The 24,524-nt window shown below is 53.0% G+C and overlaps 1 protein-coding gene across 7 annotated transcripts; it reads left to right on the top strand.

The window, feature by feature from the left end:
* The first annotated feature begins 4,204 nt into the window (after positions 1–4,204).
* Positions 4,205–24,453, top strand: EXOC7 (exocyst complex component 7). 7 transcript variants are annotated; one of them, XM_054456712.2, is made up of 21 exons: positions 4,218–4,372; positions 4,579–4,644; positions 6,131–6,315; positions 6,618–6,723; positions 9,977–10,199; positions 13,417–13,584; positions 16,770–16,862; positions 17,609–17,677; positions 18,686–18,831; positions 19,082–19,234; positions 19,443–19,541; positions 19,885–19,947; positions 20,280–20,346; positions 21,108–21,146; positions 21,855–21,920; positions 22,203–22,323; positions 22,591–22,686; positions 23,450–23,513; positions 23,741–23,782; positions 23,891–24,024; positions 24,280–24,453. In XM_054456712.2, the coding sequence occupies exons 1-21, from the start codon at positions 4,313–4,315 to the stop codon at positions 24,380–24,382; spliced, it is 2,163 nt and encodes a 720-aa protein (XP_054312687.1). In that variant the 5' UTR covers positions 4,218–4,312; the 3' UTR covers positions 24,383–24,453. The 7 variants fall into 7 exon arrangements, with proteins under 7 accessions (XP_054312693.1, XP_054312688.1, XP_054312691.1 ...); XM_054456713.2 differs by lacking the exon at positions 21,108–21,146 and having other exon boundaries at positions 4,208–4,372; XM_054456715.2 differs by lacking the exon at positions 17,609–17,677.
* Positions 24,454–24,524: the final 71 nt, after the last annotated feature.

The following is a 24,524-nucleotide window of genomic DNA, read 5'->3' as shown; positions in this document are numbered from 1 at the left end:
ATTAGCTGGGCGTGGTGACGGGTGCCTGTAATCCCAGCTACTCGGGAGGCTGAGGCAGGAGAATCACTTGAACCTGGAGGCAGAGGTTGCAGTGAGCCGAGATCGTGCCATTGTACTCCAGCCTGGGTGACAAAGTGAAACCCCGTCTCAAAAAGAAAAAATTTTTAAATAAATAAAATTAAATAATAAATTATAAAGATATATACGTTTTGATTTAGCAATTCAACTCTTGGAATGCATCCGGCATATAGATGTCTATACAAGTTGGTCATGTACAGGACACATATATATGTATATTTTCTACCCCAAGGGGCAGAATTTTCAATAGTAAGAAACCTGGAAACAACTTAAGTGTCCATTAATAGATAACTGGTCCAATCTATTATATCCATTCCGTGAAATACTATACAAAGAATGGAGCCGCCCGCCTTGGCCTCCCAAAGTGCTGGGATTACAAGTGTGAGCCACCATGCCTGGACAGCATTTGATTTTATTATTGATTTTTTTTAGATGGAGTCTCACTCTGTCACCCAGGCTGGAGTGCAGTGGCGCGATCACGGCTCACTGCAACCTCCACCTCCCGGGTTCAAGCGATTCTCCTGTCCCGACTTCTCAAAGTGCTGGGATTACAGACATGAGCCACTGTGCCCAGCCAGAAGCAGATTTTTTTTTTTTTTTTTGAGACAGAGTCTTGCTCTGTCACCCAGGCTGGAGTACAGTGGCGTAATCTTGGCTCACTGCAACCTCTATCTTCCTTGTTCAAGCAATTCTCTGCCTCAGCCTCCCAAGTAGCTGGGATTACAGGTGCCCACCACCATGCCTGGCTAATTTTTGTATTTTTAGTAGAGACAGGGTTTCACCATATTGGCCAGGCTGGTCTTGAGCTTCTGACCTCGTGATCCACCCGCCTCAGCCTCCCAAAGTGCTGGGATTACAGGCGTGAGCCACCGCACCTGACTCAGAAGCATTTTAATAGAAAGGTGATTTATTTTTAGAAACTAGAAAAAAAGAATCCTCCATCTGTTCTACTTACCCTTTAGTATTTTGTGGTGTTTTCCTGAAGTCATTTTTTGCAATGCATCTGTTATATGTTAAATGGTTGTAATCTCGATATATACTATTATGACCTGCTTTTGTGGTTATGTCATAGCATATACATTTGCAATATGGTTACACGGTCAGGAAACATTAATTTGGAGGAGTTACATACATCTGATTCCTCAGACAGAGCATGAAGTCTAAAATTAGCAAGTTATATTTGTGGGGTAGGGAGGCCCTTCCTTCCTTCTGTCCTTTCCTACCTTCCTTCCTTCTTTCCTCCTTTCCTCCCTCTGGAAAGATCATCTCTGCGAGTGGGAAGTGGGGGTCCTGACTATGGCTGGCACCTTGGTGTTCTGCACAAGTTTGTGGATGTGAGACCTAAGATTTCTGAGACTGCAACTAAAGCACCACTTGTTCCTCTTGCTAAAGTAGCTTGTGTTGAGTATAGTAAGGAAATTATAGTTTTAGCTGAATCAATACCTATTTGTTGTCAACCCAAGGTTGATAATAGGTTGAGAATAATTTAAATTCATTTCTTCATTCTGTCTACTCTTAGTAAATACAGTTGTCTTGAATACAACATGCTTTTCACAATGAATTTTTTTGAAAATCAGATTGGCAGCTTTGCATAACAAACACCACTCCTGAGCTGCCCAGCATGGGGAGAAAGAAGAGACCGCCTGAGCCTCACCCTTTGCTGGCCAGCTGTGTTGACTTACTACAGCTGACTTCTCTGAGCCGGAGCTTCCCCATCTGCACAAGGGAGACGACAGCTGGGCCTGACTCCCAGGTTTATGATGAGGATTAGAGGAGCATTAGCAAGGGCAATGTTTGTAGTAGAGACAGGCAAACAGAAGACTCTCAGTACATGGTATTGTACTAATGGTATCTAACCCCATTAGACTCAGACACTGAAGGAAATGCAGTAAAGCACACACAGTTTATTGACAAAAATGCAATGACATTGTACAGATTTGAAAATATTAGCTTCCTCACGCGCATAAAGGATTCTCAAGACCTATGGAGCAAAAAAAAAAAAAAAAAAAAATGTTTTTTTTCTTGAGATGGAGTCTTGCTCTGTTGCCCAGGCTGGAGTTTAATGGCACCATCTCGGCTCATCGCAACCTTTGCCTCCTGGGTTCAAGCAATTCTCCTGCCTCAGCCTCTCGAATAGCTGGGATTACAGGTGCACACCACCACACCCAGCTAATTTTTGTATTTTTAGTAGAGATGGGGTTTCACTATGTTGGCCAGGCTGGTCTCGAACTCCTGACCTCGTGATCCACCCGCCTCAGCCTCCCAAAATGCTGGGATTACAGGCATGAGCCACCACACCTGGCCGGAGCAAAATATTATTATCAGTATTTTTATTAAGCATCTACTATGGGCCAGGAACTGTTTAGAGACTCAGGCCAGGCACGGTGGCTCACACCTATAATCCCAGCACTTTGGGAGGCCGAGACAGGCGGATCAACTGAGGTTGGGAGTTCAAGACTAGCCTGACCAACATGGAGAAACCCCATCTCTTCTAAAAATACAAAATTAGCCAGGGTGGTGGCGCATGCCTGTAATCTCAGCTACTCGGGAGGCTGAGGCAGGAGAATCGCTTGAACCCGGGAGGCAGAGGTTGCAGTGAGCCGAGATCGTGCCATTGCACTCCAGCCTGGGCAACAGAGCAAGACTCCGTCTCAAGAAAAAAAAAAAAAAGAGAGAGAGACTCAGGTTAAATGCTGGACCAGGCCCTCAACGGTAGTCCACCTGAGCCCAAAACACCCTCTCTACAGCGGCTCACTAGCCCCCCTATTCTATTCTGTGACACCTAACAGTTTAAACTTTCTCCTACTTAGCACTTTGGACTACACAAGGACCATGTCAGCGAAATCATCCTGGGTATTTCCTGACACAGGAATCTGCCTTTTATCTCCCCCACCTACAACAGGATTGAAATTGTCCTCTTGCCCAAGGGAAGGCTGCCCATCCCTCTCCAGGCTCTGTGCACCCATTTCCTCCTCTTCCTCCTCTTTGGGTGGCTATGGGTGGAGTGAGCGCTTGGGAACCCTAGAGCTTGGGTTCTTCCTTCTCTCCTTAGGCCGGGAGCAGCGGCCCACGCCTGTAATCTCAGGACTTTGGAAGGCCGAGGCGGGTGGATCACTTGAGGTCAGGTGTTCGAGACTAACCTGGGCAACATGGCGAAACCCTGTCTCTACTAATAATACAAAAAAATTAGCCGGGCGTGTTGGCAGCCGCCTGTAATCCCAGCTACTCGGGAGGCTGAGGCACGAGAATCACTTGAACCCGGGAGGCAGAGATTGCAATGAGCCGAGATCGTGCCACTTGCACTCCAACCTGGGCGACAGAGTGAGACTCCCTCTCAAAAGAAAAGAAAAGAAAAGAAAAGCTTGGTGTCCCCCCTCCCCGCCCCAAACCTTCTCATCTACCAGCACATGCCTCCTTGTCTATCTTCCGGATGTCTGGACACTGAGGCCACAGAAGGACTGAACCAAGCTGGTCGGCCATGTCCTTTCTCAAGGCTGGGGGCCAGAGGCAGGGTGGGCAGGGACGGGTTAGAGGAAGGAGTAACTCTAGGTTTTGCAGGAGCTGGGTCTGCAACCACAACATCCAGCCCCGCAGGGAAGTTGATCCAGGGGCGCCCCCCACCCCGTCCCCTGGAGCTGCAGTTGGAAGCTGGGTGGGTCTGGGCCTGCAGCTCCAGAGCAGCCCCGCCAGCCCACAGGATACGTTTCTGCGTAATGCAGGGTGGAAGGCGGAAACGAGTACACAAGCCCCTGGTTCATTACATGGACACACGTTAGGCGTCTACTGTGTCACCTGCTCCGTGCGGGGCTTTTTGGGGAACGCAAATTGGCCTTGGTGCCTGCCCACAGAATGCAACCTGGGGAAAGGAATTCGTCGCCTTCCCCAGCAGTCTTTATCAAAAGGGTCGGTCTTTCAACGAAAACAGCAAGTGAGCTGTAAGTGTCCTGCCAGTCGCGGGACATAAGGCCGATCGAAAACCTCTGCTGAGGCAAGGAACCCGCGTCGAGGTCCCTTGCGGCATCCGAATACACTTCTCTTCCCAGTCACACTCAGGAAGGCCATCGGTCCGTTCTTGGGCTCCGCGCAGGCGCACTTCAGCCCGCGACTCCCAACATGGCTCCGCCCAGGCGTCCCGGGGCGGGGCCAAGAGCGGAAGTGGGTGTGACGGGGACGGGGGCCCGGTGGGCCCGCGGAGGAAAGATATTGGGGAGTGGGAGCCGCGGGGTTCGGAGCGATGATTCCCCCCCAGGAGGCATCCGCCCGACGGCGGGAGATCGAGGACAAGCTGAAGCAGGTGGGCGTGGGCCTGGGGAGGTTGGGGAGGAGGTGAGGGAAAGGGGCCAACAGCGGGGCCTGATTGTCTACTCATGGAGGAGGCAGGGGTAGGAGGGAGCGCACCCAGCGAGGAGATGGGGTTGGGGGCTAGGCCGTGGGGTTGGGACGCAGTGGTCTCCTTTAGCTTCTGGTTTCTGGTGATGTCCTCCCCTTGCCTGCCCCCAGGAGGAGGAGACTCTGTCCTTCATCCGAGACAGCCTGGAGAAGAGCGACCAGCTCACTAAGAACATGGTGAGTCTCCCCGCAGCTGGGGGAGAGGGCAGGCCTCCGGACCCTGGGGGAGAGCCTTGCGACCTGGCAGTTCCGGTTCCTGCGGCCTGGAGTTCTGGAATGGGCAGCGACGGAGGCAGTGTGTGGGTTTATCTAGCAACAGTTTGGCATCTCTCCTGCCTAGCCCCCTCCCCATGTTCCGTACCCTCACTGAGGAGGCTGCACTTCCCACTGGCCTGGACCTGCTGCTTTCTGTCTAAGCTCGCCGTTCTTCCTTCTCTCCTTCTGCAAACAGTCAGTGAGTCTGACCAGTTGGGCTAGGTACTGGGCATATGTCATCATCAGTGGACCCTCTGCCCAGGAGGTTGGCACTTTGAGATTCCTGAGGGCAGAGAAGACTCAGCCTTCACTCCGGAGGACTTTAGGGAAAGAAAGAGCTCTGAAGTCAGGCAGATCTGGGATCTAGTCCTTGCCCTTCTGCTTAAATGTGCGGCTCCTGATAGGTAACTGGTGTCAGCGAATTCATCTGCTAAAACAGACTGTGCCAGCGTCCCAGTGTGTCTGCGAAGGCCATATGCGCTAATGCATGTGACTGCATCTTGCACAGTGCCTGGTATACAATAGGTACTCAATAAGTGAGTTTCCTTCTTTATTCCTAGGGAAGACTGGAAAAGCACAAAGTGAGTAAATACAAACTTGTATTTGCATTTAGTCGCAATAATAAAGTCCTAGTCCTTTTCAAAAATTTTAATTTTTAAATTATTTTTTTTTTAGAGACAGGGTCTGGCTGTGTTGTGCAGGCTAGAGTGCAGTGGCATGACTGTAGCTCACTGCAGTCTCTAACTCCTGGGCTCAGGCAGTCCTCCTGCCTCAGCTTCCTAGTAGCTGGGACTGTAGGCACACACCACCACGCCTTGCTAATTGTGTGTGTGTGTGTGTGTGTGTGTGTCTGTCTGTGTGTGTAGACAGGGTCTCACTGTGTTGTCCAGGCTTGTCTTGAACTCCTAGTCTCAAGCTAACCTCCCGCCTCAGCCTCCCAAATTCTGGGGATTACAGACATGAACCATCACGCCCAGCCTCTAGTCATTATTCAATGAGTTTCATCCTTAGAGAGGGTTTTGAACATACAGCAATGCATTTGAGGCTACTCTGTATGAAACTACTTCCAGTCCAGTTTAGGAATGCTTCAGAGAGAGCAGAAGTTGAGATTTGGCTTCAAAGGGTGGAAGGGAAGCCATCTTGGGCTGATTATTTTAAGAAGAATTAATTTGATGCTTGGTTTGCCTTCAAATAAAATTTCAACCAATTTGTCTTAGACCACCTACTATATGCCAGGCACATGATAGGTGCTGAAGATACAGTGGGGAACAGGTACACCCTGTTCCTTCACTTGTGGAGTTTATTGTCTAGAAAACCAGAGAAAAGGCAAGGAAATGCTGAAGGTGGGTGTGTAGAGCAGTGCTGGGACCACTGTGAGTCCCGAGATCAAGAGGCTTCCCTCCCGCAGGTGTCTATCTTATCATCCTTTGAGAGCCGCCTTATGAAGCTGGAGAACTCCATCATCCCTGTGCACAAGCAGACAGAGAATCTGCAGCGGCTGCAGGAGAATGTTGAGAAGACGCTGTCCTGCCTGGACCATGTCATCAGCTACTACCATGTGGCCAGTGACACTGAGAAGATCATCAGAGAGGGGTGAGTGAGTGAGGCCCAGAGGGTCAATTCCTAATGCCTCCTGGACCAACAGGAGGGTTGGTCTGTAATCCCAACAATTTGGGAGGCTGAGGCGGGAGGATCGCTTGAGACTAGGAGTTCAAGACCAGTCTGGACGACACAGTGAGACACCTTTTAAGCCCTAGGCCTTAAAAGGCAGTGGGGGGATAGAATATATTTGAGCCTGGAGTCCCCTGTATTAATTCTCTTCTTCCCAAATACTGTGTCCTTAGTCCTTCTTCATCCCCCATGCCCCAGCCTGACCTGGCTCTTTTCTTTCCCAGCCCCACAGGTAGGCTGGAAGAGTACCTGGGAAGCATGGCCAAGATTCAGAAGGCAGTGGAGTATTTCCAGGACAACAGCCCAGACAGCCCAGAACTCAACAAAGTGGTAAGGGGTCTGCAGAATAATCTGAGAAGCTTGGGGATATCAGTCTCTGCCCTGGTCTCATGAGGGACATGGAGCCAGCTTGAGGATGTATGCAGTAGAATACACAGAAGGATTATAGCACAGTACATCCTATAGGCATTAGGATCTCTGCTTCAAGAATTACACATTTTTTATTATTAAAAATCTTTATTATTAAACTTTTTAATGTATTATAAAAGTTAAATTATAAATTACATATAAAATATAAACTTAATGTTTGATTTGTTATTGTTGTTGTTGTTGTTGTTGTTGTTGTTTCCTGAGACAGAGTCTTGCTCTGTCACCCAGGCTGGAGTACAGTGCTCAGCTCACTGCAACCTCTGCCTCCCGGGTCCATGTGATTCTCCCACCTCAGCCTCCCAAGTAGCTGGGATTACAGGCACCCGCCACCGCACCTGGCTAATTTTTGTATTTTTAGTAGAGATGGGGTTTTGCCATGTTGGCCAGACTGGTCTCGAACTCCTGACCTCAGATGATCCCCTGCCTTGGCCTGGGATTACAGGCGTGAGCCATTGCACCCAGCCACGTTTGATTTTTATAAATGCATTTGTTGTTCCTTTATTTTGGTTAAAAATACATAATACAATTTTTTTTTTTTTTGAGTTGGAGTTTTGCCCTTGTTTCCCAAGCTGGAGTGCAATGGCATGATCTTGGCTCACTGCAACCTCTGCCTCCCAGGTTCAAGCGATTCCCCGGCATCAGCCTCCTGAGTAGCTGGGATTACAGGTGTGCACCACCACTCTCGGCTAATTTTTTTTTTTGTAGTTTTAGTAGAAATGAGGTTTCACCATGTTATCCAGTTTGGTCACAAACTCCTGACCTCAGGTGATCCGCCCGCCTCAGCTCCCAAGGTGCTGGGATTACAGGTGTGAGCCACCGCGCCTGGCCAAAATGTACTATTTTAACTCTAAGTAACAGTGACATTAAGTAGATTCACAATGTTGTGTAGCCATCACCATTATTATCTCCACAAATATGTTCATCTTCTCCAAGTGAAACTCCACTCCCATTAAACACTAACTTCCCATTCTCCCTTCCTCTGTCTTCTGGTAACCACCATTCCACTTTCTGTTTCTGTGAATCTACTCTAGGAACTTGAATCTATGTGATTTTTTTTGCATTATTATCTTAAGAGGCAGGGTCTGACTTTGTCATCTAGGCCAGACTGCAGTGGCACAACCATAGCTACTGCAGCCTCGAACTCCTGGGCTCAGGCAATCCTCCCACCTCAGCCTTCCAAGTAGCTGGGCCCACAGGCATGTGCCGCCATACCCAGCTAAGTTTCAAATTTTTTGTAGAGATGAGGAATCCTGTGTTGTTCAGGCTGGTCTCAAACTACTGTCCTCAGGTGATCCTCCCACCTTCGCCTCTCAAAGTGTTGGGAGGGATTGCGGGCATTACCCACTGTACCTGCCTTCATTATATTTTTGTGTTTAAGTTTTGGGGTCATTAGATCATCAGAGCAAGATGGTGACTTGGCCTCTGGAAATCACAAATCTATTATCTGTCTTTATGGATTTGCCTATTCTGAATTTCTAATATAAATGGTATCTTATAATACATGGCCTTTTGTGACTGGCCTCTTTCACTTAGCGTGATGCTTTCAAGATCAGTCCATGCTATAGCATGTATCAGTACTTCATTTCTTTTTCTTGCCATATGATATTCCTTTTTGTGGATAGACCACAGTTTCTTTTTTTGGTTTTTTGTTTTGTTTTGTTTTGTTTTTTGAGACGGAGTTATGCTCTTGTTGCCCAGGCTGGAGTACAATGGCGTAATCTTGGCTCACTGCAACCTCCGCCTCCTGGGTTCAAGGGATTCTCCTGTCCCAGCCTCCCGAGTACCTGGGATTATAGGTGCCTGCCACCACACCGAGCTAATTTTTTGTATTTTTAGTAGAGACGGAGTTTCACCATGTTGGCCAGGCTGGTCTTGAACTCCTGACCTCAGGTGATCCGCTTGCCTCGGCCTCCCAAAGTGCTGGGATTACAGGCGTAAGCCACCGTGCCCAGCCAGACCACATTTTCTTTAGCCATTTATCCTTTGATGGACACTTGGGTTGTTTCCAATTTTTGTCTCTTGTGAATAATGCTGCTATAAATCCTCTTATATATGTCATCGTGTGGACAGATTTATTCTCTTCTATGTTTGGGACACCTGTCTTTTATCAGATACGTGGTTTACAAATATTTTCTCTCATTCTGTGGGTTATCCTCACTTTGTTGGTGGTATCATTTGCAGCACAAAAGTTTTCAACTTGATATTGTTCAATTTATTTATTTATTTTCTTTTGCAAACCCCCAACTAACAAGAAGACAAATTAACGGTTCAGTGAGAAAATAATCAGCCAGTATTTTTTTTTTTTTTGAGACGGAGTCTCACTCTGTTACCCAGTCTGGAGTGCAGTGGCGCAATCTCAGCTCACTGCAAGCTCCGCCTCCTGGGTTCACACCTTTCTCCTGCCTCAGCCTCCCGAGTAGCTGGGACTACAGGCGCACGCCACCATGCCAGCTAATTTTTTTTTTTTTGTATTTTTAGTAGAGATGGAGTTTCACCGTGTTAGCCAGGATGGTCTCGATCTCCTGACCTCGTGATCTGCCCGCCTCGGCCTCCCAAAGTGCTGGGATTACAGGCATGAGCCACCGTGCCCGGCCAATCAGCCAGTATTTATTAAGCACCTACTTCTTGTAAAACCCTGGGTTTTACCTGTAAACACACATTTTGAGAGAACATGAAGTAAAGGAGTCACCAAGGCCGCTTCCCAATGTTTCCTCTTTGGGTTAAATGATATCAGGGCAGGCCAGGTGCAGTGGCTCACGCCTGTAATCCCAGCACTTTGGGAGGCTGAGGCGAGTGGATCACCTGAGGTCAGGAGATCAAGACCATCCTGGCCAACATGGTGAAACCCCGTCTCTACTAAAAATACAAAAATTATCTGTGCGTGGTGGCACGTGCCTGTAATCCCAGCTACTCGGGAGGCTGAGGCAGGAGAATTGCTTGAACCAGGAAGTCGGAGGTTGCAGTGAGCCAAGATTGTGTCACTGCACTCCAGCCTGGTGACAGAGCGAGACTCCCTCTCAAAAAAAAAAGATATCAGGGCAGAAAAGGGCGGAGGCCCTGAGTTAAGAAGACAGAGCTGGCACAGGCAGGGGAAGGCCAGGACTGGCAGAACACTGAAGTGGCAGGCACCCGCTTCCTTCTGTTGTCCCTGCAGAAACTGCTCTTTGAGCGTGGGAAGGAGGCCCTGGAGTCCGAATTCCGCAGCCTGATGACGCGGCACAGTAAGGTCGTCTCGCCCGTGCTCATCTTGGATCTGATCAGTGGTGATGATGATCTGGAGGCCCAGGAGGACGTGGCCCTGGAGCACCTGCCCGAGAGCGTGCTCCAGGATGTCATTCGCATCTCCCGCTGGCTGGTGGAATATGGCCGCAACCAAGGTAAGGGGTTCTGACTTGGCCACGTGGCACACCAGAGGCATAGGGAGTTTTCTCCCCTTTGTTCTCTTTTTTTTTTTTTTTTTTTGAGATGGAATCTTGCTCTGTTGCCCAGGCTGGAGGGCAATGGTGCAACTCGGCTTGCTGCAGCCTCTGCACACCCGGGTTCCAGCGATTCTCCTGCCTCAGCCTCCCGAGTAGCTGGGATTACTGGCACATGGCACCATGCCTGGCTAAGTTTTGTATTGTTAGTAGAGATGGGGTTTCACCATGTTGGCCAGGCTGGTCTTGAACTTCCGACCTCAGGTGATCTGCCCACCTCACCCTCCCAAAGTGCTGGGATTACAGATGTGAGCCACCACGCCTGGCCCCCATTATTCTTTAATCCACCTGTTATGGTTTTTTTGATAAAAGGATGTTTAACTGGAACCAATATAAGCAACCATTCTATGACTTATATATCAAGTTGTGAATCTAGGCAAATTCAAACTTTTCTTGTCTTGATTTTTATGTTCATTTGCCTTTTTTGATTAGTTGTAAAATTTTCAAAGCCGTGGGTGAAAAGTAAAAGTCCATCTCCCATTCCCTGATGCCTCCATTATATAACCCAAAGATGAGCACTATTAAGGTTTATTTATGCCAGGTGCTGTGGCTATGCCTGTAATCCTAACAGTTTGGGAGGCTGAGGTGGGTGGATCGCTTCAGCTCAGGAGTTTGAAACCTGGCCAATGTGGCAAAACCCTGTCTCTACAAAAAATAAAAAAAAATTAGCTGGGTGTGGTGACGCATGCCTGCAGAGCCAGCTACCTGGGAGGCTGAGGTAGGGGGAATGACTTGAGCCTGGGAGGTGGAGGTTGCAATGAGCTAAGATCACGCCACTGTACTCCAGCCTGGGTGACAGAGTGAGACTCTTGTCTCAAAAGAAAGAAAGAAGGCCAGTCGCGGTGGCTCACGCCTGTAATCCCAGCACTTTGGGAGGCCGAGGTGGGCAGATCACGTGAGATCAGAAGTTCAAGACCAGCCTGACCAACATAGAGAAACCCCATCTCTACTAAAAATACAAAATTAGCTGGGCGTGGTGGTGCATGCCTGTAATCCCAGCTATTACTGAGGCTGAGGCAAGAGAATCTCTTGAACCCGAGAGGTTACAGTGAGCTGAGAGTGCACTATTGCGCTCCAGCCTGGGCAACAAGAGCAAAACTCCGGCTCAAAAAGAAAGAAAGAAAGAAAGAAAATAAAAACTCCAATAGATATTCAGTGTTGCACTTTTTTTTTTTTTTTTTTTTTTTTGAGACAGAGTCTTGCTCTGTCACCCAGGCTGGAGTGCAGTGACGTGATATCGGCTCACCGCAACCTCTGCCTCCTGGGTTCAAGCAATTCTGCCTCAGCCTCCCAAGTAGCTGGGATTACAGGTGCCCGCCACCACGCCCAGCTAATTTTTGTATTTTTTGGTAGGGACAGGGTTTCACCATGTTGCCCGGGCTGGTTTTAAACTCCTGACCTCAGGTGATCCACCTGCCTCGGCCTCCGTAAGTTCTGGGATTGCAGGCATGAGCCACCTCGCCTGGCAATGTTGCACTTTTTAGCCCTCCAACTCTTCTTTTTGTTTGTGTGTACACATACCAAGTTGTCAGTGCGGGCTTGCCTTCCCCCAGAACTGTGTGGCGACAGGTCTCACAGCCGCGATGTATCTGATCACATGAACACATCGTGGCTCGTGAGCTGATGACAGCTCGGCACATTTTCAGAAGCTCCTTAGGATCGAGAGGGGGGCCCAGTGGACAGCCTCCAGACCTCTCAGCCCGTGCCTCTGTGTTTTGGTTCATTTCTTATGTTGGGGTTCCTTGTAAACTATTTGTTGGGAACTTCTGAAATCCACCATAGTTTTCATGTCCTTTTCCTCAGTCATGTGTGCAAGGAGCTCTTCCTGTTTTTCAGCATTGATGAATGGTACCAAAGAGGACATACCTGTGTGGATTGCTTTTTTCTTTGAGGAAGTTCTTGAGGGTTTATTCTCAAGGGTGCAGGGATTAGGTGTAAGTGTCTGAAGATACTTGTAACCTTCTTGTCACCACTAGCTCCTCTCCAAATAGATCGGGCCAATCGATGGACTCATCAACAGTTCCATGGCCATTTGTTCTTCATTAATTTTTGTTTTTGCTATCTGATAGGACTATCACAGTCCTCTAATTTTTTAAATTTATACTTTATTAATGGATAAAGATGTGTGTTTTTCATTCACTGACATTTGTTGTCTTTTTGCTTCTTATAGAGCTCATGTTCTTTGACCCCTTACCCAGTTGAATCTGGATATTAACTTTGTTTTTTTATTCTAAAAAAAGTACTATTTAAAACTTACAACTAGGGCTGGGCACGATGGTTCATGCCTGTAATCCCAGCTACTTGGGAGGCTGAGGCGGGAGAATTGCTTTAACCCGGGAGGCAGAGGTTGCAGTGAGCCAAGACTGTGCCATTGTATTCCAGCCTGGGTGACAAGAATGAAACTCTGTCTCAAAAAAAAAAAAAAAACTTACAACTAGGGCTGGGCATGGTGGCTCATGCCTGTAATCCCAGCACTTTGGGAGGCTGAGGCCGATGAATCATTTGAGGTCAGGAGTTCAAGACCAGCCTGGCCAACGTGGTGAAACCCCATCTCTACTAAAAATACAAAAGTTAGCTGGGCGGTAGTGGCGCATACCTGTAATCCCAGCTACTCAAGAGTCTGAGGCAAGATAATTGGTTGAGCCTGGGAGGCAGAGTTTGCAGTGAGCCAAGATCAAACCACTGCACTCCAGCCTGGGCGACAGGGTAAGACCTTGTCTCAAAAAAAAAACAACTTACAACTAATTACCGGTTCTGTCGGAGGGTGTTTTTCTCTTTTAAGACTGCCTGGCCAGGCATGGTGACTCACGCCTATAATCCCAGCACTCTGGGAGGCTGAAGTGGGCAGATTACTTGAGCCCAGGAGGTCGAGCCTGCAGTGAGCTGACATCGCGCCACTGCACTGCAGCCTGGGCAACAGAGCAAGACCCTATCTCAAAAAAAAAAAAAAAAAAAAAAAAGACTTTGAAAGACTTTGCCTGATTTGGGACAAGATATGGATGGCTTGTGACCAGAGCAGGGAGCAGATGCTAAGAAGGGTTGACAGGTAGACATGGTGGGTCTGCAAGGCAGAGACAGGGCCTGGCAGCCATACCTCTATCGCTCTGTGTCTCCTCAGATTTCATGAACGTCTACTACCAGATACGGTCCAGCCAGCTGGACCGCTCCATCAAAGGACTGAAGGAGCATTTCCATAAGAGCAGTTCTTCCTCTGGGGTTCCCTACTCCCCTGCTATCCCCAACAAGAGGAAAGACACACCTACTAAGAAGCCAGTCAAGCGGCCAGGTGAGCCCCCATCCTGGCCCATCTCTGCAACAGCCAGAGGCTGACTGGGACTGCACTGCTTTAGTCCAATCTAGCGTTTGCAGCATCAGACCCCTCCAGAGCTTGTCATCATGGTAACCCCAACTGTAGGTACACAGGACAGAAAGCAAGTGTCTACCCACCCAGTGAGGCCCCCCCCAGAGCAAGACTCTTCCTTCCAGCTAGCAGAGCCTGGGGGTTACACAGCTTCTTTGGAGTGGGGGAGTAACACAGGTGCTCAGTGAACCCCGCCTGAGGCAGAACCCCTGCCTAGGCCTCCTGCCTCACACACACATCGCCCTGTCAGAAGGCCAGGCACACTGCTGCAGCCAGGATGCTGGGATAGCAAGGGGATAGGTGCTCCAACCTTCACCTTCCAGAAAGGCAGGGTGACCTGAAGTGACATGTAGCTGAGAGCTGGATGGGGAGAATTTCACTTTCCCAGTTGATCTAGAAAGGAAAGAAACCCCAGAGCATCCTCTCAGAAGAACTTAAACTGGCTTTGGGCTCCAGTGCGAGTGAGTGACTTGTGGAAAGGGGCACCATGATGAGAGGCCAGGGCCGGTGGGTGTCGCTGTCCTGGGTGAACATCTTGTCATCTGTCTGTTCTTTCTCCCTGGCATCATGTCCCTTATAGTCTGTGCTCCAGGTAAACAGTGTCTCTGCCAGCCACAGCTTGGCAAGCCCGGCTGTGTCTGGCCACCGAGAGATGCTGCCCGCAGCTCGATGATGTGCTGGGATGTTCCGGGGTGGGGCTGCTGAGATTGCTCTGAAAGAGAAAGCTGGAGAAGCCGGGGCTGCTCCCACCCAGGCTGGCCCCCTGTCCAGCTGCTGCTGTGGGCACATGCCCTAGTTGTGGCCTGTGGCGCCTGATTATGACAACAAGCTTTGGGTAGAGCTTACTTACACCCTTGGTTTCTCCAGTCCCTGCCTGCCCGTGCGCCTCAGAGAGTGAGGTGTCTGCTCCACAAGAGTACCCGCTCCCCTGCAGGCCTTTGTTGAGGGTTTGGAGATACAGGCAGAGCAGGGGCTGCCCTCAGGGAGTAGAGCATTAGGGAGCTGGTGCCTGGGGCCTTCTCCCTCCAGTGTGGAAATCCTGCCCACCAGCCAAAACCTGCTGCAAATGGGGACTGCCAGCCCAGCCTGTGGGCGCAGCTGCCTGCACAGCGGATGGAGCAGCTTTGTGCCTTCTGTGTGGTGGGGAGTGGCTGTCTCTATGAGGCTGCGAGGATGCTTGGGCCCCAGCCAGTCTGTGCTTGCTTCCTCTTCTGCCTGGTTCCCTGACAGGTCCCCCAGAAGCCCCAGAGCCCTATTTGCACTGCCCTAAGAGTGCCCGCTGGCCATGCAGCCACCTGGCCTTTCAGGCAGGAGGGATCTGATCTCAGGTAGCTCACAGTGGACCACATCATCCATCCTTGGGCCAGAGACACAAGAGGAAAACTCCAGCTGTGGGGTTTCAGAGTTGTCAGGAACTGGTGGGCTCAGGACCGATGTCAGGCTCTAGGGAGTCAGGCTCTGGGGATGTCGGTTCCCACTTCTGAGGAGAGGGACAGGGAGGCCTCCCAGGTGGTGAAGCACCGACCTCAGCATCCCTGGAGGTAATTGGGAGCCTGACGGGTTTGGCGGCTGCTAGATCCGCATCCGCGACCCACATCCTGCCGGCGTGCACCTGCGTCTGTGTCTGCTCCTGGTGGGTTGTGGGGCAGGAATCAGATTCACTCATTAGTGAGCTGCACTCGCTGAAGGGGAGAGCGTGAGCAAGGCAGATGTGAGCCAGGCCTTGGTTATTAGGAGCTAATTATGGGCCAAGTGTGGCGGCTCACACTTGTAATCCTAGCACTTCGGGAGGCTGAGTCAGGCGGATCACCTGAGGTCAGGAGTTTGAGACCAGCCTGGCCAACATGGTGAAACCCTGTCTCTACTAAAAATAGAAAAAAAATTAGTTGGGTGTGGTGACGTACCCTATAATCCCAGCTACCCGGGAGGCTGAGGCAGGAGAATGGCTTGAACCCAGGAGGCAGAGGTTGCAGTAAGCCTAGGTCGTGCCACTGTACTCCAGCCTGGGCGACAGAGCGAGATTGTCTCAAAAACAACAACAACAACAACAACAACAACAACGAGCTAATTGTGGTGTCGTGCGGTGCGGTGCGGTGCAGGTGTAAGCAATGAGCCTCCAGACACTGCCCCTTTCTCCCTCAGCTTTCTGGGGAGCTGCCAGGACACAGCAGCCTCACTGTGCTCAGATAGACTGTGGGGGGTGGGGGGCATCCCAGGTGCCTTTCTGCCCCTATACGTTTGTGAACAAGGCAGCTGCACTTGTCTACTTGAGATGCGAGTTGATTTCCCGACATCTTCTGGCCCGAGATGTCTCATTCCCACAAAGGAGGCTGACCCAGGTGGCTGTGGGTGCTGCCATTTTGTTCTCATTGTTTTCACTTGTGATACTAACTATTGTTTTTTCCCCCATGCCAAGAGCATGTGCCCTCTCCTTCCGTGCACACCCTCCAGGCTCTCTGTGTGGTGGCTTCTTTTAACCCCTTCTTGACTTTTGGATTTTTTTCTTGTCGCTTTGGTGGTTTGGGGAACTCTGGTGTGGGGCTAGGCTGCCTCTGGGTCTCTGAGCCATCTGCCTTGGGCACAGCGCTCTCCAGAAGTTCAGTCGGGGTGGCTTCCTGCTGGCTGCTGTTTGGCGTACGTCCCAACACTGAGCATGCTTGGAGAACTCTGCCTGGAGTTTGGGGCTGGGCTGGGGGCCTGCTGGCTTCAGGGTGCCCCCAGGCTCTGCCACCCTGGTTGTGCCCTCTGGGTATGCGAGCTTTGTCACTGGCTCCTCCGACCTGAGTCCTCGCCTGTTCTGATTACAATGCCACTCCATATTTTTGACTTCTCCTGGTGGATCTTGGTCCATCTTCATTACCCTCTGTCCTTTCAGAAGTGAACTGAAATCCAGAACAAGGAGGGTCAGAGTAGAATCAAGGCTCCATTTGGAGAAGGAAATGATTCCTTTCCTTCATCCTTGTCCCCAGGGTCTCTGGAGGTCCCAGGGAAGGGCCTGCTCACTGTTGGGGGGCTGGGTGCGGGGCCTGGGGGGCAGGTGGAGGGCCGCTGCTGTTTTCTCTCACTCATTTCCCAGGTCTTATCTCCTCTCTGTGTGGCTCTGGTGACAGGGACGATCCGTAAGGCTCAGAACCTTCTGAAACAGTATTCCCAGCATGGTCTAGATGGGAAAAAGGGGGGCTCTAACCTCATTCCTCTGGAAGGTAATCACCCTGTGTTCCCCTCCTGTCCCCTTCCTCCTCCACTGTGTGTCCACGCACTTGGCAGGGCAGAGCCTCCCCCAGGAGGGCCTCGGGAGAAACCCTGAGGGGAGCAGGGTGGGAACGGCAGGTCCCTGATGCCACTCGGGCTTCAGCGGGCGCAGGGACAGTTTCGCAGCCCTCGGCCTGGTCCTCTCTGGCTGATGGCAGCTCTGCCCTCCCTGAGGCTTCCCTCCTCCCTTCCCTGTCTCTGTCCTTGTCTCCTGTGTGAACTCAGAGAAAGTTCTTTGTCTTGGGGCAGCCCTTTCACGCTCAGACCAGCAGTGGCAGGCCCCAGCTGGCCGAGGCCTCCCGGCCTTCCCATCTTTAGAAAGGGGAGTGTGTGCAGCAGGGGACAGGCAAACTGGGGCTTTCCCCAAATACAGCGAGGTGGGGAACCTCCCTGGGGCCAAGCATCAGCTCTTCAGCCCCTCCTTGGTCCTTCTCTGCTTTCCCTGGGCCTCCAGGCTTGGGGAAATGAGCAGTTAAGGACGGTCCTGGGTGCTCACTGAAGTCAGGCTTGAAACGGCTGTTCCCAAGGTGGCTTGAGGTAGAGGAGGGGCTCAGAGCCCTCTCCGATGCCCCCTTCCCCATCCCCATCTGACGTCCCCCTCCTGGAGATGAAGGGCTTCTTCCCTGTATCCCAAGGGGCGGCCTGCCTGGCCCCTGGATAAACGCTGCTTGTGTTTGTGCGGCCGACATCTCGCCAGGTCACGAGCATGATTTCCGAGTTAAGCACCTGTCCGAGGCCTTGAACGACAAGCACGGGCTGCTGGCCGGTGAGTACCGCAGCCTAGCCCGAGGGCAGCCACTGACACTGCCTTCGCAGTGGTCCCCGGATGGCCTGCTCCTGCCTGGCCCAGCGGGGCCCACTCTGCTCTGAGGATGGGCCAGGCCTATGTGCCTCTCTCTCCACTCTCTCTCTTTTGGGCCTAGGTCTCCTTGCCTCTCTCCAGATGGGAGCGCGTGCCTGTCTGTCAGGCCCGGGCCAAGGGGAGAAGCCGCTGCTCCTCGGAAAGCAGGCAGAGAGGGAAGGTGGCTCCCTTGAGGGCAGGGAGCCCTGACGTCTGCCTCCTGCAACAACTCAGAGCTCTGATCCCCTCGGAGCCCATCCCTTGGCACATAGGACCAGGCGGTTCTGCCGCTGGTTTTGTCTACAGGCGCCCCCGCTGTGGCCTCCAGTAATAGGGTCTGGCCTCCTCCTGGGGTAGCTGGCAACCCCTCCTCTCTGGGACTTACCAGCCTCTTAGATTTTGACCCCATGCCAGCCAGCCTCAGAAGCTGCAGCCAACCACCCTCTTAGATGTTCCAGAAGCCCTGGCTGGGCTGGTCACTTCCTTTGCAGGCCCCGCATTTGCCCACATGGATGACCCCAGTGCCAGCCTCCTTGAGGTGGCACAGCCACCTGCCCACCCTGGGCTGCCCTCTTTCAGGTACAACTCAGAATGCTCAGTCCTGGGGTCAAACTGCTTTATCCAGGACGCTGATTCAGGAATCTTCCCTCCTTATCCTTCCATCCGTCACTTTCCTGCCTCTGGTGTCTGATCCCACTATCTGCACAGAGCCGAGAATGAAGCCAGAACAAAGGCTGGGCTCAGCTCCTTTTGTTCCCCTCGAACCTGGCGGGGCCTGCTGGCTCCCTTGCAGCTTTCTGCCAGAACAGTCAGCCTCTTCCCCATCCGCTGCCAGTCTGGGGTACAGGCCAGGAGCTGGGGGGCCCACGCCGCCCCCAGCCAGGAGTGTGGCTGGCCCCAGACCGGCAGCTCAAGAGTTGTGCCATCCCCCAGGGAGAGATGACATGCTAGACGTGGAGACCGATGCCTACATCCACTGCGTCAGTGCCTTTGTCAAGCTGGCGCAGAGCGAGTACCAGCTGCTGGCCGACATCATCCCCGAGCACCACCAGAAGAAGACCTTCGACTCCCTGATACAGGTCCCGCCCCGCCCGGGAGGCTCTGCAGCCAGCCCCAGCAAGAGCTGTCACAACAGACTCTTGCAGCCCTCAACTCCAGCCACCACCACCACCTCGTGCCCTGGGGACCGGTCCTGGGTGGACGCTCACCACCTCCCCGTCACCCGTCTTCTTGCACACTGGCCCCCTACACACTGCAAGGATCCCCCACTAGCCCGGAACTAGCTCCCACCGCCCCACTCTTCCCTGAACTGTCTCCTTGCCCTGTCAGGATGCCCTGGATGGGCTGATGCTTGAAGGGGAGAACATCGTGTCCGCTGCCCGGAAGGCCATCGTGCGACACGACTTCTCCACGGTGCTCACCGTCTTCCCCATCCTGCGGCACCTCAAGCAGACCAAGCCTGAATTTGACCAGGTGCTCCAGGTATGTGGGCGAGGGGCCCTCAAAAACACCGCCAGGAGGCATCGTGCTGCCGGGTGTGGCCGTCCCATCCCTCCCTGGGAGAACCCCATTCTCCGTCCCACACTTCTGCTCTGAGGGTGCATGGAAGCAGCTTAGGAAGGGCCCTGGGTGAGTGAGATGCTCACAGAGCAACTGGAGATGAGCTGGGGGCTCCCTTGTGCTTCCTCAGGGCACGGCCGCCAGCACCAAGAACAAGCTGCCTGGCCTCATCACCTCCATGGAGACCATCGGTGCCAAAGCGCTGGAGGACTTCGCGGACAACATCAAGGTCCCTGCTGTCCTCCCCTTTCTCCCTCCCTCCCGGCCCAGCACCACAGTGACCTGGCCCTGGGGGACTCTTCAGAGCAGGCCTCCAAGAGGGCGCGTTGTCCCAGGGGTAGCCAGCTGCGCCGCTGGCCTGTCAGCACCCATGTGCCTTCCTTTCCTTCCTGGGGCCTCCAAGCCCCCTGAAGTGGGAAGGGCCTCTCCCGCTTGGTCCAGCCTGGCTCAGCCTTTGTGCCTGAGAGGTGTCCTAGCACCCGTCTGCCAGCAGGCGGCACCATGAGCAGGTGCACAGGGGCGTGGGGTGAGCTGGGGGCTGCTTCAGAGAACCAGAGGCTGTTTTTCCACAGAATGACCCGGACAAGGAGTACAACATGCCGAAGGACGGCACCGTGCACGAGCTCACCAGCAATGTGGGTGCTGCCTGAGGACACCAGGGAGGGGGAGGAAGGAGGGCCCAGGCCCAGGGCCAGGCAGAGTACTGGTGGAAGGGACCCAGCCTGGCCCAGAGCCACTCGCACCTTCGTGAGCAGTCCTGGGTGGCAGGATGGACAGTGACATGCTTAGTGTCTCTAGCAGACAGGGCCTTTCCTGGCAGGCTAGAGTGAAAATGAAGTTTCCAGCCACACTCTTCACTGGGCAGATCCCAGCCCTGGGCTGGCCCTGGGCACTCAGAGGGGTCGCTGTGGGAGGCCATCGGCTGGGCCTGCCACTTGCCCTTCTGCACCGTTTTCTTCCCACCCAGGCCATCCTCTTCCTGCAGCAGCTTTTGGACTTCCAGGAGACAGCAGGTGCCATGCTGGCCTCGCAAGGTACTGGTGCTTCCCAGTTGGGCCCCCTGCCCCACTCCCCTCCTTGCCTGGAGACATGGGGTTACAGGGCAGGGAGCAGTGAGGAGGTATCTCCAGTCTGTGGAGGGGTTGAGATGTGCTCTGCAGAGGGTCCCTGGGGCTGAGCATCAGGAGAGAGAGGTTTGCCTGCACCTTTCAAGACCAGACACTGGACCTCTGGCCCCTGCCTCAGCCCCTTTGACCGTCCTCACGCTGGATGCAGTGTCCTCACTCTGGGAGCGGTGCTGGCTGGTTGGAAGGTGTCCTTTCTGCCCCTGCCCCCCTCCCAAATCCTTCTCTCGTGTCTGCCTGCTCTCCTAATCAGGCTCGCTCAGCTGGCCTTCAGAGGGTAGCAAGTGTCTCAGGGCCCGCTGGGTGTGTTCCTGCTGGCCCTGCCCTGGGACTGGAGCTCAGGGGGTCGTCCTGTAGCAAGAGCACCTTTCTGGGTCATTCCAAGCACTGAGGTCCCTGGGCCCTCTCCTCCCGTCCCATTTTGGGGGCAAGGAGCCCGTGGGCAGCCTCCAACCTGCAGTTCTCCAGCTCTCTACTTTCCAGGGTGTTCCCTGGTTCTCAGAGGGTCCCGCCTGCTGTGTCTTGCTATCAGTGTTTTGGCTGTCGTGGGGAGAGGTCTGCTTGATTCGGGTTGACGTGCCGTTTCTAACCTGTTTTTTGCACTTTGCATCTTTCTCCCTCCTTTGTCTCTCCCTCTGTCCCCTCTGTGTGCACTGCCTTTCACTCCGTAGTTCTTGGGGACACATACAATATTCCTTTAGACCCCCGAGGTAAGCAGTGTGGTTCTGCAGCCCCCTCCTGTCCCTCTGAAGCTTGGTGGGTGAGGTTCCCTGGGGACTGACTCTCAGTACTTACTGGGGAGCCCGAGTCAGAGGGGACATGAGTTTTCTGGGGGTGCTCTCAACTCTCTCTGCTCCCTTCAGGGCCACTCTGTCTCTGAGCTTATCTGCAGCACCTATCCAGGCTAGAGCCCTGAATACACCCCCCAGGCTCGCCCGGCCTCCCTGCCTTGCTGTCCCCACTTGGCCTTCCACATGTGCAGGCTGCAGCTTCGTTTTTTCAGTAGGGTCTGGTAGAGGGGGATGTTCGAATGTAGGGGAGAAGGTGGAGAGGCTGTGGGGAGCCCGTTCTAAGACTCTGCTATTGGCAAAAGGAAAAAGGGGGCCTTGTAGAAATCACCCAGTGTGGGTGGGGGCAGGAGGGGACAGGGCGCTGGCATCTCACTCTTGTCCTGCCAGCTTTTCTGCTGACATGGGCCAGCTCCACCCCATCATAGAGGGCAGCTCTGGGTTCCAAAAAATCCAGGGCTGGTGCTTCCTGCAGCAGGGGCCACCCTGTGGCTTAGCAGGTGGCCGGTTCTGCCCGAGGAAGCCCGGGGCCTGTCTCAGTGTCCCCTCAGACTGCTGCATGGCCTGGGGGAAGGGCCGTTGAGGGTCTTGGCTGCTGCCACTGCAATAACAGGACTTCTCCTCTTACAGAGACCAGCTCTTCGGCCACCAGCTACAGTTCTGAGTTCAGCAAGCGGCTGCTAAGCACCTATATCTGTGAGTGTTCTCCCGGGCAGACGAGCAGCCCTGCTGCCTGCATGCCCTGCCTTTCCCTTCCTTCTGTCTATGCTCTCTGGCTATTCCCAGGGCCCTCTCCTAAGTGCCATCTGACCTTTGGAACCACAACCTGACCTCTAGTTCAGAGGCTGAGGGGAGTTGGGTTAAGGCCTCCTGAGGCAGGACGAGGAGCAATGGATAGGAGCGCATTCGCGGGTCCTGGGGTGGGGTCGTTTAGGTCAGACTGCCATGGTGGGTGTGGCCCCATTTTTCCCTGTGCAGGTAAAGTGCTGGGCAACCTGCAGTTGAACTTGCTGAGCAAGTCCAAGGTGTACGAGGACCCAGCTCTGAGCGCCATCTTCCTGCACAACAACTACAATTACATCCTCAAGTCCCTGGAGAAGTAAGTGGCCTGCGGGAGTGAGTCTGCGGCTCTCACCTTCCCCTCGGCTGTGCAGCCGTGCCAGCCCCTGCCCCACTGGGCTCCTTCTCTTGTGGACGAGAGGGGAGGGGGTGCTTCAGTCTCCTCCACGCCAGGACCCGGAAGGTGGGATGCCATTGAGCTTGTGGTGTTTGGGGTGCAACGGGAGGCCCTCCCGGCATTGCTGCAGCCTTTGTGCCTGAGGAGCCAATCCTGTCCTCCTCTCCTCTGTCCCCTACCCCGACCCAGGTCTGAACTGATCCAGCTGGTGGCAGTGACACAGAAGACTGCTGAGCGGTCCTACCGGGAGCACATTGAGCAGCAGATCCAGACCTACCAGCGCAGGTGAGAGGCTGGGCCCGCCCTGCTCCTGCATGGGCCCCCGGCCGTCTTAGCCCTCACCCCGCCCCTGTGCCACCACGCACTCTTCCTTCTCAGCACCTCAGGACACAGGGTTGGTCATGGGGAACTCCTGTCCTCTGGACCCTAATCCTCCACTTGGTTTCTAATCAAATTCACGGGGTGGAGAGAGAAGCCCCCCCTCTACCACTACCTGCTCCTAGGGGCCCACTATGGCCACTCTATTAGAGGGGAGTCTGCCAAGTGTCAAGGCTGAGAATGATTGAAGAGCTGGCTGTCAGAGATGTGGGGAATGTTTACCCTAGGAGGAAAGCAGGGTCGCGAGAGCACTTGAACTTGGCTGAGCCTTGCTCTGTGAGGATCCCGCTGCTTCTCTGGTCCTGTTTCTTCCTGCCTTTGTTTCTTGCGTTTGAATGTGTCCACCTCTTCCTTCTCGTTTCTCTGCCCTCCACTCCTTTCTTTCTCATCTGTTCCTCCATCTTAATATGCCACGATATTGATGTGAAGTATAGTTGATAGTATTTGTCCAATTTATTGAACACTCAAGTGTTTCCTTATGTTATCTCAAAAAGTGACCAGTTTAAAGATTTTCTCTTCCCAGGAAGAAAATCTGTTGTTTGCTTAGTTGTGACCCACATCCCTTCCTACCACCACCCGCCAAGTAGATCCAGAGATTTGGCAAACGAAACAAGCCAGGCCACTGAGGCAGGCCGCCCTCTGCCCTCATGCTTCTCTTTCTGTCTGGCAGCTGGTTAAAGGTGACCGATTACATCGCAGAGAAGACTCTACCTGTGTTCCAGCCGGGAGTCAAGGTGGGCTCAAGACCAGGGCTGGGAAGGGGTGTCTGGCAGACGGGATACTTTTTGTCATGTCTCTGGGAAAAAGTGGACAAGCATGCCTCTGGGATCAGAGAGCAAAGGATGCATGTGGCCATTGGGACACAGGAGACAGGCCCAGACCAAGGGTGTTTGGGGAAGAGTGGGGGCAGGCCGCTGTGCTCTGAAGTGAGCTTTCTCTGCCATCTCTCCTGGCTTCCTAGCTCCGGGATAAGGAGCGGCAGATTATCAAGGAGCGTTTTAAGGTGAGTCGGGGTCCTCTCCCATCCACTGCTTGCTGCTGCTGTTGAGGCAACACAGACCCAAAATGTTTGTCTCTGGGTGCCTTCCTTTTTCACCTTTTTGGTGGCCAGGGCTTCAATGATGGCCTCGAAGAACTGTGCAAGATCCAGAAGGCCTGGGCTATTCCAGACACAGAGCAGAGGGACAGGATTCGCCAGGCCCAGAAGACCATTGTCAAGGAGACCTACGGAGCCTTTCTACAGAAGTGAGCCCTTCATTCCCCTCCCAGCCTGTGCTGCCCACAGCCCCAGTGGGCCTCTTCAAGCTCCTCTTCCTCAAGGGAAAAAGGAGAAGGGTGGTGGATTTAGGCAGCAGATCCAGCGACCTGGGCTTTGGGGCGGGGCCAGACAGGGAATCACTCAGGGCCACCCCTTCCAAGACTATCAGGAGTGCCTTAGGCTGAGGGTGGAGCTGGAGAGGGGTCGGCCCTCCCTGTCCCCTGACCACAGTGCACCCTCAGGTTTGGCAGCGTGCCCTTCACCAAGAACCCGGAGAAGTACATCAAGTACGGGGTGGAGCAGGTGGGCGATATGATCGATCGCCTTTTCGACACCTCTGCCTGAGCCTGCTGCTTGCCCTGCCTGGTTCCACCAGACTGGCGTGTCATTGGACAGATAAACCAGTGTTAACTTGCCTCTGGGCTGGGTGAGCTTGAAGTCCTTTGGGACAGAGACCTGTCTCCACCACCCCATCCAGGAGCCGTGT

This window comes from Pongo pygmaeus, chromosome 19 (genome assembly GCF_028885625.2).
Source record: "Pongo pygmaeus isolate AG05252 chromosome 19, NHGRI_mPonPyg2-v2.0_pri, whole genome shotgun sequence".
NCBI lineage: Eukaryota > Metazoa > Chordata > Mammalia > Primates > Hominidae > Pongo > Pongo pygmaeus.
Note: the sequence above shows the minus strand (reverse complement) of the source record. Positions and strands in the feature narration are given on the sequence as shown.